The 19475-nt window shown below is 41.6% G+C and overlaps 1 protein-coding gene across 6 annotated transcripts in view; it reads right to left on the bottom strand.

Annotated features, from left to right (window-relative positions):
- Positions 1 to 10099: 10099 nt before the first annotated feature.
- Positions 10100 to 19475, bottom strand: part of RASGRP3 (RAS guanyl releasing protein 3) — a 110806-nt gene continuing 101430 nt past the window's right edge. For all 6 annotated transcript variants that reach the window (XM_056567411.1, XM_056567410.1, XM_056567412.1 and 3 more), the window contains 4 exons: positions 17709 to 17745; positions 16674 to 16799; positions 14435 to 14802; positions 10100 to 11817 (listed from right to left, as the gene is read on the bottom strand). In XM_056567411.1, the coding sequence (XP_056423386.1) occupies positions 11809 to 11817; positions 14435 to 14802; positions 16674 to 16799; positions 17709 to 17745 (540 nt within the window). In that variant the 3' untranslated portion in view covers positions 10100 to 11808. The remainder of the gene's footprint in view (positions 11818 to 14434; positions 14803 to 16673; positions 16800 to 17708; positions 17746 to 19475) is intronic.

Raw genomic sequence — 19475 nt, 5'->3', positions numbered from 1 at the left:
TCCTTTCTTGGTGAAAAATCCGTAAATTTGATGAAAAATTTGAAAATTTAGCATTTTTCTAACTTTGAAGCTCTCTGCTTGTAAGGAAAATGGATATTACGAATACATTTTTTTTGGTTCACATATACAATATGTCTACTTTATGTTTGCATCATAAAATTGACGTGTTTTTACTTTTGGAAGACACCAGAGGGCTTCAACGGTCAGCAGCAATTTTCCGATTTTTCACAAAATTTTCAAACTCAGTATTTTTCAGGGACCAGTTCAGGTTTGAAGTGGATTTGAAGGGTCTTCATATTAGAAATACCCCATAAATGACCCCATTATAAAAACTACACCCCCCAAAGTATTCAAAATGACATTCAGTCAGCGTTTTAACCCTTTAGGTGTTTCACACGAATAGCAGCAAAGTGAAGGAGAAAATTCACAATCTTCATTTTTTACACTCACATGTTCTTGTAGACCCAATTTTTTAATTTTTACAAGGGGTAAAAGGACAAAATTTTTACTTGTATTTGTAGCCCAATTTCTCTCGAGTAAGCACATACCTCATATGTCTATGTAAAGTGTTCGGCGGGCGCAGTAGAGGGCTCAGAAGGGAAGGAGCGACAAGGGGATTTTGGAGAGTACGTTTTTCTGAAATGGTTTTTGGGGGGCATGTTACCTTTAGGAAGCCCTTATGGTGCCAGAACAGCAAAAAAAAAACACATGGCATACCATTTTGGAAACTAGACCCCTCGGGGAATGTAACATGGGATAAAGTGAACCTTAATACCCCACAGGTGTTTCACGACTTTTGCAAATGTAAAAAAAAAAAAAAAAATTTTACCTAAAATGCTTGTTTTCCCCAAATTTTTTTATTTTTAAAAAGGGTAATAGCAGAAAATACCCCTAAAAATTTGAAGCCCAATTTCTCCCGATTCAGAAAACACCCCATATGGGGGTGAAAAGTGCTCTGCTGGCGCACTACAGGTCTCGGAAGAGAAGGAGTCACATTTGGCTTTTTGAACGCAAATTTTTCTCTGGGGGCATGCCGCATTTAGGAAGCCCCTATGGTGCCAGGATAGCAAAAAAAAACCCACATGGCATACCATTTTGGAAACTAGACCCCTCGGGGAACGTAACAAGGGGTTAAGTGAACCTTTATACCCCACAGGTGTTTCACGACTTTTGCATATGTTAAAAAAAAAAAATTTTTTACCTAAAATGCTTGTTTTCCCAAAAATTTTACATTTTTAAAAAGGGTAAAAGCAGAAAATACCCCCCAAAATTTGTAACACAATTTCTCCCGAGTACGGAAATACCCCATATGTGACCCTAAACTGTTGCCTTGAAATACGACAGGGCTCCAAAGTGAGAGCGGCATGCGCATTTGAGGCCTAAATTAGGGATTGCATAGGGGTGGACATAGGGATATTCTACGCCAGTGATTCCCAAACAGGGTGCCTCCAGCTGTTGCAAAACTCCCAGCATGCCTGGACAGTCAACGGCTGTCCGACAATACTGGAAGTTGTTTTGCAACAGCTGGAGGCTCCGTTCTGGAAACAGTGGCGTACCAGACGTTTTTCATTTTTATTGGGGAGGGGAGGGGGGCTGTGTAGGGGTATGTGTATATGTAGTGTTTTTTACTTTTTATTTTATTTTTTGTGGTAGTGTAGTGTAGTATTTTTAGGGTACAGTCACACGGGCGGAGGGTTCACAGTAGTTTCTCGCTGGCAATTTGAGCTGCAGCAGAAAGTTTGCGGCAGCTCAAATTTGCAGCTGGATACTTACTGTAATCCTCCGCCCATGTGAGTGTACCCTGTACGTTCACATTGGGGGGGACATCCAGCTGTTGCATAACTACAACTCCCAGCATGCCCGTTGGCTGTCGGTGACTGCTGAGAGTTGCAGTTTTGCAACAACTGTAGGCACACTGGTTATGTATCACTGAGTTTGTGACCTAACTCAGTGTTTCACAACCAGTGTGCCTCCAGCTGTTGCAAAACTACAACTCCCAGCATGTACGGTGCATGGTGTACGGTGACTGCTGAGAGTTGTAGTTTGCAACAGCTGGAGGCACACCGGTCGTGAAACAATGAGTTAGGTAAAAAAAACTCTGAGTTTCACAACCAGTGTGCCCTCAGCTGTTGCAAAACTACAACTCTCAGCAGTCACCGACAGCCAACGGGCATGCTGGGAGTTGTAGTTATGCAACCAGCAGATGCACCACTACAACTCCCAGCATGCACTTTAGCTGTTTGTGCAAGCTGGGAGTTGTAGTTAGACAACAGCTGAAGGTACACTTTTCCATAGAAAGAATGTGCCTCCAGCTGTTGCAAAACCATAAGTCCCAGCATGCCCATAAGGGAATGCTGGGAGTTGTGGTGGTCTGCCTCCTGCTGTTGCATAACTACAGCTCCCAGCATGCCCTTTTTGCATGCTGGGAGCTGTTGCTAAGCAACAGCAGGAGGCTGTCACTCACCTCCAACGATCCAGACGCTGCAGGTCAGTCCCTCGTCGTCTCCGCCGCCGCAGCTGCTCCTGGGGCCCCGATCCCAACAGGGGCGCTGGGGATCGGGGTCCCCAGCACCCGGGGTGCACGTCCCACACCCGCTCACGTCCTCCGGAAGAGGGGCGGAGCGGGTGCGGGAGTGACACCCGCAGCAGGCGCCCTGATTGGTCGGCCGGTAATCCGGCCGACGAATCAGGGCGATCGTGAGGTGGCACCAGTGCCACCTCACCCCTGCAGGCTCTGGCTGTTCGGGGCCGTCAGAGACGGCCCCGAACAGCCAGTAATTTCGGGTCACCGGGTCACTGGAGACCCGATTGACCCGGAATCGCCGCAGATCGCTGGACTGAATTGTCCAGCGATCTGCGGCGATCGCCGACATGGGGGGGCATAATGACCCCCCTGGGCGATATGCCGGGATGCCTGCTGAACGATTTCAGCAGGCATCCGGCTCCGGTCCCCAACCGGCTAGCGGTGGGGGCCGGAATTCCCACGGGCGTATGGATACGCCCTCGGTCCTTAAGGACTCGGGATTCAGGGCGTATCCATACGCCCTATGTCTTGAAGAGGTTAACAATGGGCACTGCAAGGGTCCCCCTATTTCTGGAGCCACTGGTGTAGTGGTCTCCAAACTATGGACCTCCAGCTGTTGCAAAATGACATCTTCCCGCAATGAAAGCTGTTGGTTGGGAGTTGTAGTGTCACACTAGTGTCTAGGCATCATTTGTCTAACTTCAAACACTGACAAGAAAATTAGCAATTCCATTCCAGTGTCTGACAAATCCAACTCAGGCACACACCTCATTGTACATGATAAGATTCTGTTTAGGTGAATACTAAAACCAAATTTTATTTACATAGACATGAATGGAGGGGGCGTGATGTGATGTTATGGCTCCATCTCGGGAGCAGCGCCCCACACAAATATTCTGGCTTTATTTGCAGAGGAATACAGCGAGCATTATGTTGCTTCCATCCTGAAAATTTCAAAGATGACGGTTCATGAGAACAAGGTCAAGCAAAAGACATTGCAGACAACAAAGCTACAGAGTGTGAAAATAACTGTCCACTGACCGAGATGAGCATCAGCTCAATGGAATGTCATTCAACAATCATAGGATGACATCAAGTGACCTACAAAAAGAATGGCAAACAGCAGTTGGGGTGAAGTGTACCACAAGGACGGTTCACAACAGGCTCCTATGGGCAGGGCTGTAGTTGTACAAAGCCATTTATCAATAATAAACAAATAAGGAGTAAGGTCATCTTTACTGAAAAGCCAAATTTTGAGCTTTCCCAACACTTAGTTGTCTAATGGTTAGATGGAGACCCAGAGAGGCCTACAAGGCACACTGCGGGAGATTTATCAAAACCAGTGCAGAGGAAAACTTGCCGAGTTGCCCATAGCAACCAATCAAATTGCTTCTTTCATTTTTAGCAAGGCCTCTGCAAAATGTAAGAAGCAATCTGATTGGTTGCTATGGGCAAATCAGCAAGTTTTCCTCTAGACGGGTTTTGATAAATCTCCCCTATTGTCTTACACCCACTGTGAAATTTTGTGGAGGATCGCAGGTGATCTGGGGATGCTCCATCAAGGCTGAAATGAGGGAGATTTGTCTTTGTGAAGGATTCATAATTCAGGCCAAGTACAAGGTTACACCTACTTCCTTCTTCTCTGACAATAACCCTTAAAGGGGTACTCCACCCTTAGACATCTTATCCCCTATCCAACATATAAGGTATAAGATGTTGAATCTCGGCTGCAGCACCCCAGACAGGCTTGGAGTGAACCTTGCTCCGTGCCGGATGACTGGTAATTCAGGGCGGAGGCTCATGATGTCAAGGTCACGCCTTGCTCGTGATGTCGTGGCTATGTCCCCTCAAAGACGGCTGTCACGCCCCTTGCCATAGACTTGCATTGAGGGGGAGTGGCCGTGACCTCATGAGCAGACGCAGTCGTGACGTCACGACCCTCCGGCGCTTCACCCAATGCTGTAAATGAACGCCAGGTGCAGCAGGAAGATCGCGGGGGTCCCCAGCTGCAGTCCCGCCCTCTGCTATCAGGCATCTTATCCCCTATCCTTTGGATAGGGGATAAGATGTCTAGGGGCGGAGTACCCCTTTAACTCTTAGCATTTTTTTCATGCCATACAGCCAGGTCAATCAAGATGTGGATAAGGGACTACCAGATCATGACCTTGTCATGGCCAGCACAATCTCCAGACCTGAACCCCAACCTCTGGAATTTGATAAAAAGAAAGATCGATCAAATTTACACAAACCCAAGCCACTTGAACTTTTGGGCCAGAAGTGGCATAAAGTCACTCAACAGCAATGTGACAGATTGGTGGAGAGCATGCCGAGACATATGAAGGCTGTGATTAATAATCAGGGTAATTCCACCAAATAATAATTTCCGAATGTTAAAACATAAGTATTTTGTTGTTGAAAAATCAAGATGTTTGCATTATTTGAGGTGTGAAAACAATGCATCTGTTTTTCCTTAGTTTGACTAGCTGTTATTTTCTACAAATAAATGCTTTAAATTACAATATTTTCATTTAAAATTTTGGGAAAATGTCAGTAGTTTATGGAATAAAGCAAAACTATACATTGTACTCAAACATATGTTTATATGGTTTTTCACACATAATACCTCAGAAGGATGCCATGGAGACATTGCACCTGCTAAAGTCAAATGCAAAAGACAATTTCAGGGATAGTAGGGTTAAATAAAATAGTTATAAATGAATGTTCGGATGTGAGCGGGAAAAGTTGTTTGCCTTGCTACCAGATATGGGATCTAATAGTGAATTGAACATGAATTAAAATTTTAAGCGATAAATTGGGGTATATCACTGGCTTCTCTTCTTAGTCCATAGGACCTTATATGTGTAAATACGAAATGATGAAAACTTTGATTTTCCAGAAAGTAAAACCATTTTAGATTAATATATTTTAAATATATAAAATGTAGGTAAAATAAAAAAAAAATATTTGACCATCTGTTTTTTAATTGCTGTATGTGAAAGTAGAATAAGTTATAATATTAAAAAGTGAATTTAATGTAAAGAAATAAAAGGACATTTAAATACAGTATCTCCTCTTACGAAGATTTATATCTCTTCATAGATAAAAAAAAATGTCAGTATCATGTTGAATAGGATCACTCTCATGGATTTGATGGGACTCCTGTAGATATCTGTCTAATAGCTATCATCTCTAGGGCTCCACAGCGACAATATTTCCTTACTTGGAAAATAGTTGCATAAATTGTTGACCACAAGTGCATCGGCCATAATGTGGTGGTTAGGAACAAAGGATTGGAGAGTCAGCATTTCTCCCTTTCTCACATGATGGCTTTAAACTTTGCGTAATTTCATGTGCATTTTAAAGAAGACAAACAATAAAGTTCAAGGTCACAATTGTAAACCTGAGCAGTAATCCACCTCGCACATTAGCTTCTCGCTTTCTGTGTGATTTTTTTTCTTACAAAAAGCCCTAAAGATTTCACAGTTTGAAGAGTCACACTGAGTATCTAAAAGGCAAACTGATGGCACTTCGGGGAATTGAATTTCTCAGCTACAACATCAGTTTTTCTCTATACTATATATGTAAAAAACATGATATAAAGTAAATATTATTAGATATACATTACTGTAATGTTTATGCATTTAGATTTCTGCAGTGATTTATTTCATATAGTAGTTTGTAGTAATAGTTAAAGAGGTATTCCAGGATTGAATTTTCTTCAGCCTTTGAGCCCATGATCCCAAGTCATAATACTGTGTAATATACTTCTATTACCTCTGTGCACTGCTTTGCCCAATTTTCATGCACAGAACCCACACCCGGAAGTTCTGCAGTCCAAGTATTTTTTTTTTACTATTGTCCCTGACCTTTTCCAGCATTTCATGTGACCAGAGATAATATGTCATAAGTCACATGGTCTCCAGGGAGTGTGGCTATGCTGCAGTTGGTAGACAGCATTACCCGCCAGAATGCACCTACCTTCTGTAGCATAGCAGTATAGTTATATTACACCTGTGCTATACATATAAAGGGAAACCAAAGTAATTTAATACCTTGACTCCCTGGATTAATATTGTATCAATAAAATATAGAATTGCTTTGTAATTTTATCATGGGGGCCAATGTGGTACAGAGGGAGCTGCCGCAGTGACTATAGAAAATGTTATCTGAGGAATAAACTGCCAGGATCAGAGTTATCTCTCATCTTAACCATTCTAATGGAGTGTCAGCTGTAATATACAGCTGACACACGCTGCTCATGGTGTGGGCTCGTAAACTGAGAATGTGCAATGGTTTGCTTGAACTTGTTGGTGGCCGAGTGGCCCAAGGGAGACAGTTTCAGACATTTAGTAACAGGACCTCTACTATTCTAGTCTGTTGAATGCTGGGTAAAAATGCACTCCAATGCAGGGAAGTTGGTAAAAATATGCAGGAAGCAATTTCTATAACAGGAAATTTGTAGCTATATTAAGAGCAATGGTAGTATTATATTGATAAAACTAAGCAAGGGAGTCTTGTCCTGAGAAATTCTCACACTGAAAATCCTGTATACTAAACAACTGACTCAACAATATTGGGAAATTCACCCAGAATGAGTTCACTCACAACAGGTGGAACTCTTGGAGTTTGGCTAATGTAACATATCTATATTGTTTTTCATGTGGATGAGCTTTGTATTTGTACATCAGGTTTGGTCCTTCAATAAACAATAAGAAGCCTGTGCATTGTCTAGTAGATGGCAGACAACAGTGTACAAATTTGAATTTCAAAGAATGACTCCCGTTAATGTCAGACCTAAGGAAATCATGGTTTTAAAAGTTAGAGTTTGGCTTGTCACCAAAGAGAGGGTGTAGTTGGGGAGAGGAAAGGCTTTGGTGACATCAATAAGGCAATTAGTTTATACCAACTTGCATATACACATACTGACAATAATAAAATATTTAATGTGTAAATGTAAGGATGATATATTTAGGAGATTACAATATTAGAATAAAAGGACAGAGCTGTGTGAGAGTTTGTTTTTTGTACTAGCAGACTGTAACTCATAAGTTTTACATGGCAGAAACAGAGGCCTTTAGAAGACCTCAGGCTGCTATGCAAATCAATTAGTTTGAATGCTGATTCGACCACAGATGTGGCTTCTAACTATTCATATGCTGCTGTCAGCATTGAAAGTAGCATTTAGACGGTTAAATAACCAGCATCACACTAGCCCGGATGCTGGTTTCTGACAACCCTTGGAAGCAGCCAACAACCACTGGGTATGGAGCCAGCTCTTGAGTTTGTTCCATTTACACCACAATTATGTGCATTTTTGTCATCATGATGCAAGCATGGGTGCCCTGAATCTTTGAAAAGGAGGAATCTATCATGTGGACTTGCCATAAAGGTAAAGTTGGGGAAAATGCTTGAATCAAGGTTTTTTTTGCTAATGGGATGTCCCAGTAGGCCCTGTCAGGTTGAGTCCCTCAGTGACCTGGGGGCTCCCCTGCAAGGTCTCCCCCTGTTGGTTTTATAAAGGTGTGTGTGTCACTTTAATGCCTAGACAGGAGCCCTATGTATAGTTAGTATAGAGGGCCTGTGGGAGGTCTCAAGGACCTGTGTAAGTTTGTCACATGTTATGTTATGCAGTCACATGATTTGTTGTCACATGTTCTCCCAGAGAGCACCAGCTTAACCTATGACCCGCAGCTTGACCAATGCGCTTTAGTCCAGCCCCCCACTATATAAAGGGGCGGCCATTATAGTTCATGCTCTTTGAGAACAAGTCTTTGCTGAGCCCAGCAACCACCAGAGATCTCAGTGCAAGTGATCAGCATCTGAAACACCCCAAAAGCTACAGTCTCTCCAGTAAGTCTCAAGTCTATGCCTGCTGTCACTGAAACTAGTCAAGTCCTGCACATAGTCAACAAGTATAATTTCAACTCAAGTTAACTACAAGTGTATTGGTCCAGCAAGATGCGAAGTTCCCTTGGTCCTGGCCACCTCTCTGGGGATTCTGGCTTTAGCTGTGAAGATAATTACACCTGTCTTCTACTCAGTAAAGCCTCTGTTTGACCATAACTGGTTGTGGACTCTCATTTCACTTCTAGCAATTGGGATAGCGGAGAATCAGGGCATGTGGTGTTCCGGAACCCGAAAACCACACTGGCGTCACGAACACTAGGGGTTAATACCATCTGATCCCACCACTCACACACCTACACCCGTGGTCCCGCCAATTCACCTGGTGGTCCACCACACTAAACAATTTTTTGTTTAATTTAATTAATCCTGACATTTTGCAACCATCACCCTGGCCACTAATCCTAATAAACTGCTATTTCCTTTTCTGTTGAAAAAAAAATGTTTTAGCAGTCACCTTACATTTAGGATAACAGTTAAAATTGATACCTGTGTTTAGATAAGACAGAATCAGGCCATTCAAAACAGGTAATGGTCAGAGCTCAACCACCCCTCTCCCCTGTACAATGAACTCTATACAGTGATCATAGATCATATCTAGTAAACCCTTCCATAGAAATCAATGAGTCAGCTCCTGTGTATGGAGCTTGCTATAAAGCATATCTCAAAATTTTGTGCAAAAAGTTCATGCAGCATGTCTGCTCCTCCAAAAATGTGTAAAAAATGAAAAAAATGAAAAAAAAATAAATAAATAAAAAATATATATATATACACACCGTATATATTTTAGAAAATATCGAGCTGTGATGCTGAGCCTTGACAAGCGACGCCTAAATGTTTTGTGTGGCTCATGAACTCCAAAATACTCATGAAATACACTTATCTGTGGGGATTGGTGATGCAAAAAATAAGCCATAATATGGATTTTTAGGTGGAAAATTGAAAGGGTTATGATTTTTAAAAGGTAAGGCGGAAAAAACGAAAGTGCAAAAACGGAAAAACCCTGAATCCTTAAGGGGTTAAAGGGCCAGTGCGCCCATTAGTGTAGTACACCTGTGGCTCATTGATAAATTCCTCCTCCTACCACACTTCCCTGCCAGATCTTTGTTGCCTTGAGCCTGAGAGCAAGCATACCTGAGAGTTGCCTTACCGTGTATCTGATCCTTTGCTCTGTGATCTGAACTTGCTGCTCTGCCGCCTTCCTACTGATCTCCTGCTATGTCCTTACTACGCTACTGTGTCGCTGGCCCTCACCTTCTGCTATCCTCACTACGAGCTGCCTTATCCTTCCTGTGCCTCGCATCTCCTCAGTCGCCTGTGTGGCCGAGCCATGCAAAGGGTAGCGACCTGGGTGCCGCCTGCCGCAGCAAGTCCATCCCACTTTGCGGCGGGCTCTGGTGAAAACCAGTGGCACCTTAGACTCCGCTCCCTGGTACGGTCTGAGTCATCTGCCACACAGGTCCAGCGGATCCGCATCCACCAGAGTTCCTGTCTTCTGAAACGTGAGTGTTACAATTTGTTCATTGCATCATAGCCGCACTCTCCACCCGAATCCTCATTTACATTACTTTTTGATGAAAACAACAGTTAAACACTTCTACATAGTTTTAATTTACCAATGTTATTGAACCATAATAGTTTGTAGAGCAAATGGCTTGCTAATACAACAAAAATAAATAGAAATAGTGTGAGCATTGTTGTGCCATTCACATGAGAAGTAGCTACACTATGTTTGGTTGGTACTATGTTCTTTATATTAAACTGTAGTTGATATAACAATGACATTTTGCAGCCGCCTACTGTTGCGCAATGTAGTCATAAAGACTGGAAGAGATCACAATCTAGCAATCGAATTTACATGTTGAGTTTCTGAATATGTTGGCCCCAAGGAGCACCTCTGTACACTGTGATGTTTCTCTCTGTTTGTAACCCCCCCTCCACATACTCCCCCTCCCCATACTCCACCTGTACTTTGCCTCCTGTTCTCATTTTTCTAGAATTACTACTGATATTACTTTGATGCTTAGTGTAATCTGTAATCTTATGTAATCTGATTGACTTGCATGCATTATTATGCCTCTGTAGTTTGCTATTTCTTTAATAAAAAGAGATTTATAATGATGACAATGTGAATTTGAAGTCAAACTTTTAGATGTTCAAAAGGAAAATTTTCAAATGTTCAACTTTCCTGAGCCAGTCTTATGGGAAGACAAAGTCTGTCAAGCGTAGAACATTGACATCTACCACCTTTAGCCTTTCTTGCTATTTAAATGTTTAGGACAGAACTGAGAAGGGTCATTTCCTAATGTGATCCTGACTGTTTGTTTTTTATTTGCACCCAAACTGTGACCTAAAAATCCAAAATCCTAACCAACTCTCCATTTTACTTAGAAAACCTGAAATGGGAGCATGGTCGCTGGGAAAAGGGGAGTGGTTGCTAAAAGAGGACGTGCCCCTGACAGTTGAAATATCCCAACATATTTACCAATGTTCCCACATAAAATGTTTGTAAATACAGTGAAAAATTCTGGGTCATTTACGCATGTTACACTTTTCTGGACTAACAGTTGAAGATCCCCTCCTATATCCCGTCAGCACCCTAAGTGGTAAATAATAAAGTCTGATCTTTCTTTGACTAGTGTGAACGCCCTCTTATCTTGTCACTAGATAGGATGTCATCTACTAACATTAGATTCCATCATGCACCAGCTTTGTGACAAGCACTTTGACTCATAAAACAACAGCATATTGAGATTAACTACTTCTCCTAATAATGATTTTGTTGTGAGCATTCTCTATGTCTCATATGTATAGATTTATCTATTTGACAGCACAACTATATAGGAACGTCTGTGATTCTCCTATGCAAGAATAAGATGATTGATAACTGAATATCACCAACTGGAATCACATGAAATAAAAATTTTAAAAAAATCGAGCTACCTGTAGTATACCTGACACTGCGGACATAGATCCTTGGGTCTTATAATTATTAAATAATATTTAATGACTCTTCACTTGCTCTCCTAAAAATAAATACCAATCACATCTTTATGCACAGTCTCTACAAGCCTAAAGCTGTAATAACACACTGGACTATAAGTGGAGTCTGACACACAAATGGGCCAACTCCAAGATCATATGTGGAAGTCTATTAGTTGTGTCTTCTCTCCAACCGTTGCTACACTTCGTTTTTCAATGAGAAAAGTCCATCTGTAGCTTAAAGACACAAATAGTGCATTTCACCAGACACCTGTGCTATGTCTTTCTTTTCATTACCAGGTGGTCCAGGTCACTTTTCTGCTGTCACTAGCTACTTCGAAGGAATTCCCATCCTCAGCCAGTGCCAATTTCTTTTTCCTTTACAGAAAACCAGAGAATCAACGGTCCTGTGAACATAGTATAAAATAAATATCAAAACATATTTTCATATGGGTATTATAGGACCCAAATTATAATAATAGTTACATAGTAAGTATGGTCGAATAAAGACATACGTCCATCAAGTAATGGGTGGAAACCTTCAGACAATTGAAACAGAGAAGCCCCCAAGCTTTGTGACATGACCACGTTATTCAGTGGCTCTAGAACTGTCAAGCATTTGGATGTGTATAGCCAGCTCTAGACCCATTGGACAGCACCACAATCCAGAAATAGTGTTTCCATGGTCTACTTTGCTTTTTTATTTTTTATAAAGTTAATAGTATGGGACTTTTTCTTTTCTTTTTAGGTTATCAGCTTTCATTCATTAATGATGGTGTCCCAGAATAGCCCATGTATTAAAGGGGTTTTCTGAAACCATATTATGTAAAAAGCCTCAAAGGTGTATTCCACCCCTAGACATCTCATCCCCTATCCAAAGGATAGGGGATAAGATGTCTGATCGCAGGGGTCCCGCCACTGGGGACCCCTGCAATATAGCATGCGGCACCCACCTGTTTCTGCTCTGGAAGCGCTGGAGGGTCTGGGTCCCGACCACCAGAACGGAAGTCCGTGACGTCACGACTCTGCCCCCGTGTGACGTCACGCCCCGTCCCCTCAGTGCAAGTCTATGGGAGGGGGCGTGATGGCCGTATAGTCGAAAAAAGACATACGTCCATCAAGTAATGGGTGGGAACCTTCAGAAAATTGAAACAGAGAAGCCCCCAATCCCCCAAGCTTAGTTATTCAGTGGCTCTAGAACTGTCAAGCATTTGGATGTGTATAGCCAGCTCTAGACCCATGTAGCTGCTAAACGTGTCCGTCACGCCCCCTCCCATAGACTTGCATTGAGGGGACGGGGGCGTGACGTCACACGGGGCGGAGTCGTGATGTCACGGACTTCCGTTCCGGTGGTCGGACCCCGAGACCCTCCAGAGCTTCTGGAGCAGAAACAGGTGGGTGCCGCATGCTATATTGCGGGGGTCCCCAGCGATGGGACCCCCGCGATCAGACATCTTATCCCCTAACCTTTGGGTGGAGTAGCCCTTTAAGATTAGCTTTAGTGAAAACTATGCAATTTGTTCTGGTGAGTTTTTGGAATCTTATAGTGTGTTCTTGTAACAAATTCAATGGGAGCTCAGCTCCTGTTACCACTATATAGTACAATAAATTGTGCAGAGTTTCCAGACACATTCACTGTTTAGCCCAGGGCGCCGATCAGCTGATCTGCGAGAGTGCCAGGTGTTGGCTGTGGATAGACATCAGTAATATTGTTCCAGAAAACCCCATGAACACGGTGCGAATCACTAGAAAAGTAATTGGTTATTCAGCTCAGACATTGTATGACTCCAATCCACAATATAGATATCTAATAGTTATTTTAGTTTGAGCAGATCACTTGTGTATTAATGGTATGGAATAAATATTCAACACTATAACATCTCCTTATGACTCTGATGGTAGAATGCCTTAGTAATGTAGCATCTGAAGAAGCAACTCACAATATTTAAATGATGAGTCCAGCTCCGAAGATTAAATAGCAAAACTTTAATAACTCAACTTAAAAGTTGAAAAAACGAACAAACATTGACATGAAATTCTAACGCATTTCAAGCTTATACAGCTCTTTAACAAGGCATGCCATGATTAAGAGCTGCATAAGCTTTATTTTTATTTTTTATGTTAATCATTAATGTTTTGCTTTTTGTACTCAGGAGCTGGAATCATCATTTGGATGTAGTCTATTAGTTCATATAGAACCTGGTCTGCTGCTTTCTTTGTGCTGCGTATGAATTATCTATGTTCCCTTCTTTTCATAAAGGTGCTGACTTGCAATTTGTTTAAAAATATTTTTGTAACCCATAAAGTTATTTAGGAATAAATATCTCTAACACATGGTGTCAATTAGAACACCATAGGGGCACACAGAGTCCTTGTAGCTTAGTATTATGGAATCTGCCTCGTTATAATAACATCTGACCTGAATAACCATATAACAAAGCTACATGAACTCCATGTGCTACATATTGGCCTAGATTTTATCAATCTGTGTGAGAGAAAAAGTGGAGAGATTTCCCTATAACAACCAATCACAGCTCAGCTTTCACTTTACCAGAGTTTATTAGCTGAGCTGTGATTGGTTGTTATGGGTAAATCTCTCCACTTTTTCTCTCACACAGTTTGATTAATCTGGGCCATTGTGTTACATCTGACCCCATATGTAAGAGGTTTTCTCCCCTAGAAGTAATACTTTAAGGGGACTCCATGTGCAAATGGTCATAACAATACAATTGTAAAATATTATGACTTGAACCATCAGATGCAGGATAAGAAGGGCATTCTTCCCTAGATTATTATTATTTTTTCCTAAATAGAAATATGTATGTGGCACCACAAAGCATAGAGCACCATATAGTGGCACACAAGATGCCTGTAACTCTGTAGTGTGCAGCTGCCTATACATCTGTACAAGGCTCTGATCTGTGTGCATAAAGCTGTGACTATATTTTAATGAACACAGCAGGTAAGCCAGATACATTTGGTTAACTTCTATTTTTTTTAAACATTAAGATTTACAAATTATACCTCAGTACTGCTCAATTCCTCCTTGGTCTCTGTCCCATTGTGGTCTCCATGCTGCTCTAAAATCTGCACTTCCATGATGTCCATATTTGGATGCCTGTTTGGTTTTTCATTCTCCCATTTAGCAAAACCTTTGTTCTTGGTTGATTTACTATAAAATTTGCACTTCATTTTAGGAAATGTATGAGATCCTATATCACTCCAGCCAGAATCCGTCCACTCTGGATCTGTCTGTGTAGCCTGGCTGGTTGTTGACCTCTGTAATCGGACTGAAATTTTTCTAGAAGACCCGGTGACCAAAGTGATTGCTCTTCCATCCAGATCATGACTTTCTCTTCCAGAGGGGGGAAACGCAAACACGTCATCTTGTGCTGCAGACAATGATAGAGTTTTTGTTTAGCATCTCATTGACTTCACCCTTCCCTTCTACATGCATTGCAAAGCTTCCAAGTACAGACAGTAGTGATGCTAGTTTTAGGTATAAGCTGTGACTAAGTATCTATTTATTTGACACACATAACCAACTATATTTCACTTAATTTGGTTGTCCCAAAAGGACAGTTCATACACTATAAGTGTGGCTGCCAAAACCCTTGGTGGTCAGGGAATTTCAAGTGGCCATACATTTCCCTAGCGGTAATAGGACGATGAGATACATGCTTTCACAAGGATACCGCAAAATGGTTACTGTTTATTTCACTGGATATCCCCTCTGGTAAACAAAGGAGGGATTCCAAGTGGGAGAATTCTCTTTTTAACATATATAAGCAATGGATTATCCAGTATAAACAACTATTTTAAGATAAGGTCTTCATGATGACATGTACCATGTCATTTTCTATTAAACCAGCTCCATTATTTGACATTTATTTAATTTCTGTCAATTTTTTTCATTTTACAAGACTAGATGATAGCATTCGGCCTTCTACATATCAGAAATACCTTATATATCTTAGCAGAAAAGAAAAAACCCATAGTAGAACAGGAATTTTTGTGTCTAGATCTTTTTTGTGGGTTGTTCAGTTAAAAAGAATCTTTCAGCAGATTAATGCTGCCCTAACCATATCATACTGATAGGCTACGTGTTTATAAAGAAAGACAACAGTTATAAAAAGAGCTCAGTGGTGAGTGTCTGCTGGGTAGCTTTACTCTGACTTTGCTCTGCCTAGCTTGACATTTCTCTTTCTACTTACATTTAGGCTAGGTTCATTCTACCCTAATATGGTCGTATTTTCTGATTAGATTTCGGCCTCAAGTCCTAGCCCAACCATGGGTCAAATGATGAATTCAAGCATATATCAGGGAAAGTCCACTCACCTCCTCCATTATATATTACGCACATAATGGTTATTCCAATTGAACATGTCACAGCATCAAGCAAGTTTTTTCCAGGCCTCTAGGCAGGCTGTTCACCAGCTTCCAACCTTGGAGCAAACGTAGGGAAGAACTCCACTCTCAGCTCTCTCTGGCAGTGTAAGCTGCAATTAGCAAACATCCCCTCAGCTGGTGAAACAGGTTGCCTCTAAGGCCAACAAAAGGCGGCCTGGATTGTGGGGAATGACCCCCACCCTGCACTTGGTCATTCCCAGTAAGAGCCGTCCCGGATTAGCCTTCCAGCCATACTACGGCCATAGTGTCAGGACCTTGAAAAAGGCTTTGTATGCCGAAATGCGTCGGTCTGGTTTTACCCCATTTTTGTACCCTCTATATGCTTTTAATGGAGGCAAAATAAAGATCATATGTTTTATATACACTCGTGTCCAGAAGGATCCATACTCCTCAGTGAGCGAATCTGGTTTCTTTGGGTCTATTGACCTAAACTGACAGCTGTGAGATTGGGTCATCAGACCCACAGTCGGGCCAAGGATTGCAGCCATAAAATAGATGTTAAATATGTCAATATTAGACTAGTGTGAACCAGTCATAGGGAAAGACCTGAAAGAAAAGCCTCTTTCTAAAATGAAGTTTTCTCCAAAATACTGAAGTTCTTTTGTGGAAGCCTGCCGGAATGTCATTTTGCCCGTGGTTTGGGCAGCATTTATCAGCTGAGAAAGTAATGGTTTCCATAAACAGAACTAAAACCTACAAGTGTTTCTCTTTAAATATTCATGTGCCTTATTGTTTATGAAATATAAAGCATGCTGCTGTCTATAAGAGTGGGATGTGAAGTTATTTTTAACACTTTCTTGTTAACGTGTAAAGTATTGTTTTCACTGTCCTATGTCCTTTATATATACTGTACCTGGAGCTATAGATGGACTGTTGGGAAGGGAACCGTGGCTGCTGCCGATAGATGCTGCTCTGGAGAATTTTCTGCAAGCTAGTACAAGTAGGTCTTTACACTGTTTATGGCAATTGGCTCCACAGTCTGGAAAGGAAGACATTTCAAGTTTAACAATATATCTAGCTATAAACCACAACTCAGTATAGACTTATGGAGTCATTTGATCCTGTGAATCATATCATATGTTACTTGTCTTTTTATGTGATATTATGGAACTTTCACTAAACAAACTGACTTGCTGTGCACTACATTTATTACGTGTTTAGACACTTTTAGCGCCTCCTAAAATAAAGTGCGTGTCAAACAGCCTGAACCTCTGTAATACATGTGGTGCATTCTTAGACTGTCTAATCTAAGTTTACACTGATTATTAAACAGTTTTAGTAAAGATTGATCACAGAAGTGCGCTATTTACTGTTCATTATTTACAAGCCTTTGCATGCAAAATATTAAGCTTAAAGGGGGACTCCAGTGGAAAACATTCTTTTTTTTAAATCAACTGGTGCCAGAAAGTTAAACAGATTTGTAAATGACTTCTATTTAAAAATCGTAACCCTTCCGATACTTATCAGCTGCTGTATGTTACAGAGGAAGTTCTTTTCTCTTTGAATTCCTTTCTGCCTGACCACAGTGCTCTCTGCTGACACCTCTGTCCATGGTAGGAGCCATTCCCCATAGCAAATCTCTCTTGCTCTAGACAGTTCCTGACAAGGACAGAGGTGTCAACAGAGAGCACTGTGGTCAGAAAAGAACTTCCTCTGTAGTATACAGCAGCTTAAATGTACTGGAAGGATTACGATTTTTAAATAGAAGTCATTTACAAATTTGTTCAACTTTCTGGCACCAGTTGATTTAAAAAAATGTTTTCCAAGGGAGTACCCCTTTAACGTAGAATGCAATATACCATTGAAAGACACAATTGTTTCTGACAGGTCAACATGTCATGGGTGACCTGGCAATATGCCGTACAACATGAGGACCCTTAAGATTTACCTTTGCACTTGTATCCTTGTTTGATTATACCCCATAGCTGAAATGAAATATATAGCAGGTTAATGGAAGCAGTAAGGAAAGCCGGGTCAAAAAGAAGGAAGTAGCAATTGCTATACTAACAAAACAGGATATACCAACACCCTTCCTGACATCAACAGCTCCATGTCATGTGAATTCTAACTGAAGTCTTTCCAGATTTCTCACTATGTCCAAGTATGTACTTAGAAATCTTATTTGGTGAGAAAGTTTTGGTCATGGTATTATAATTACAATGATCAGTCATAACATTAAAACCACTAATAAGTGAATGACACTAGTTATCGCTAGGCAATGGCACCTTTTAAAGGATGGGATACATTATGGGACAAATGAACAGTCTGTTCTTGAAGTTGATATCTTTAAAGGGGTACTCCGCTCTAGACTTCTTATCCCCTATCCAAAAATAGGGGATAAGATGTCTGATCGTGGGAATGCCGCAGCTGGGACCCCCGCAATCTCTGTGCAGCACTCAGCGTTCTTTTAGAAAGATGGGTGCCAGCGGTGGGGGTCATGACATCAGGTGGGGGTCATGACGTCACGGCCTCTCCCCCTTGTAATGTTACGCCACGTCCCCTCAATGCAAGTCTATGGGAGGTGGCGTGGTGGTCACCACAACCCCTCCCATAGACTTGCATTGAGGGGGCATGACGTCACGAGGGGGTGTGGTTGTGATGTCACGATCCCCACAGTCGGAACAAAATGTTTTGAATGCTGGGACAGCGGAGTACCCCTTTAAAGCAAAAGTAAACAGCAAGACAAGAGGATGTAAGCAATTTGTAAAAGAGCCAAATTTGGATGGCTAGACAACTGGGTCAGAGCATCGCCAAAACTGCAGGTGTTATGAGTTTTTTTCAGTATGCACTAGTGAGCGCCTACTAATAGTGGTTCAAAGAAGTACTTTCAGTAAACCAGATCTTTGGCCGCATGAGGAGAAAGGCTATCCCATCTTGTCCAGCATGAATTGCTGAAAAGGTTCATGTTGGTTATGAAAGAAAGGTGACAGAACACAGAGGGCATCACTGTCTGCTATTTATCGGGTGACAGAGCCACAGACCAATAAAAGTACATGCTGATCCCTGTTCACTGGATAAAATAAAGCACCTACAATTAATATTAGTTCAGGAAAATGAAGCAATGGAAGAAGAAAGCCTGGTCTGATAAATCAAGTTTTATTCTACATTAAGTGGATAGCCAGGTCCATGGGAGCTCTAGCTAACGGATGAAATGTGATGCTCTAGATTATGTTATGAGAAACCTTGGGTCCTAACATTCATATGGAAATTACTTTGACACATACTACCTACGTAAAGATTGTTGCAGACAAAGTACACCGCTTTATGACAATGGCATTGCATTATCAAAGTGGCCTCTTTCAGCAGGATAATGCACCAAGCCACAGTGCAAAAGGACTGCCACACCCCTTCCATATAGCTATATGGGAGAACCATTCGTCAATCTTCGGCACACCAATAGAACTATATTGAGGGGGCGTGGCGGCCCTCACTTCGGGCGGGGGTTGTGACGTGCCGCTGTAAAGGAGAGCCGGGGTCTAAACAGGAGTTCTCAGGGGGGCCCCATCGCTCGGATACGTTTTTTCACATGATACTTGTCCTTTAATATAGTAGTTAGTCTCTATTATTTGTCACCATGATAACCGTGACAATATCATTTTGGAATCACCAACTTTATGGTCGGAATAATCTGCAGGGCTGCAGAAACAGTGGAATG

Source organism: Hyla sarda, chromosome 3 (assembly GCF_029499605.1).
Source record: "Hyla sarda isolate aHylSar1 chromosome 3, aHylSar1.hap1, whole genome shotgun sequence".
Classification (NCBI taxonomy): domain Eukaryota; kingdom Metazoa; phylum Chordata; class Amphibia; order Anura; family Hylidae; genus Hyla; species Hyla sarda.
Note: the sequence above shows the minus strand (reverse complement) of the source record. Positions and strands in the feature narration are given on the sequence as shown.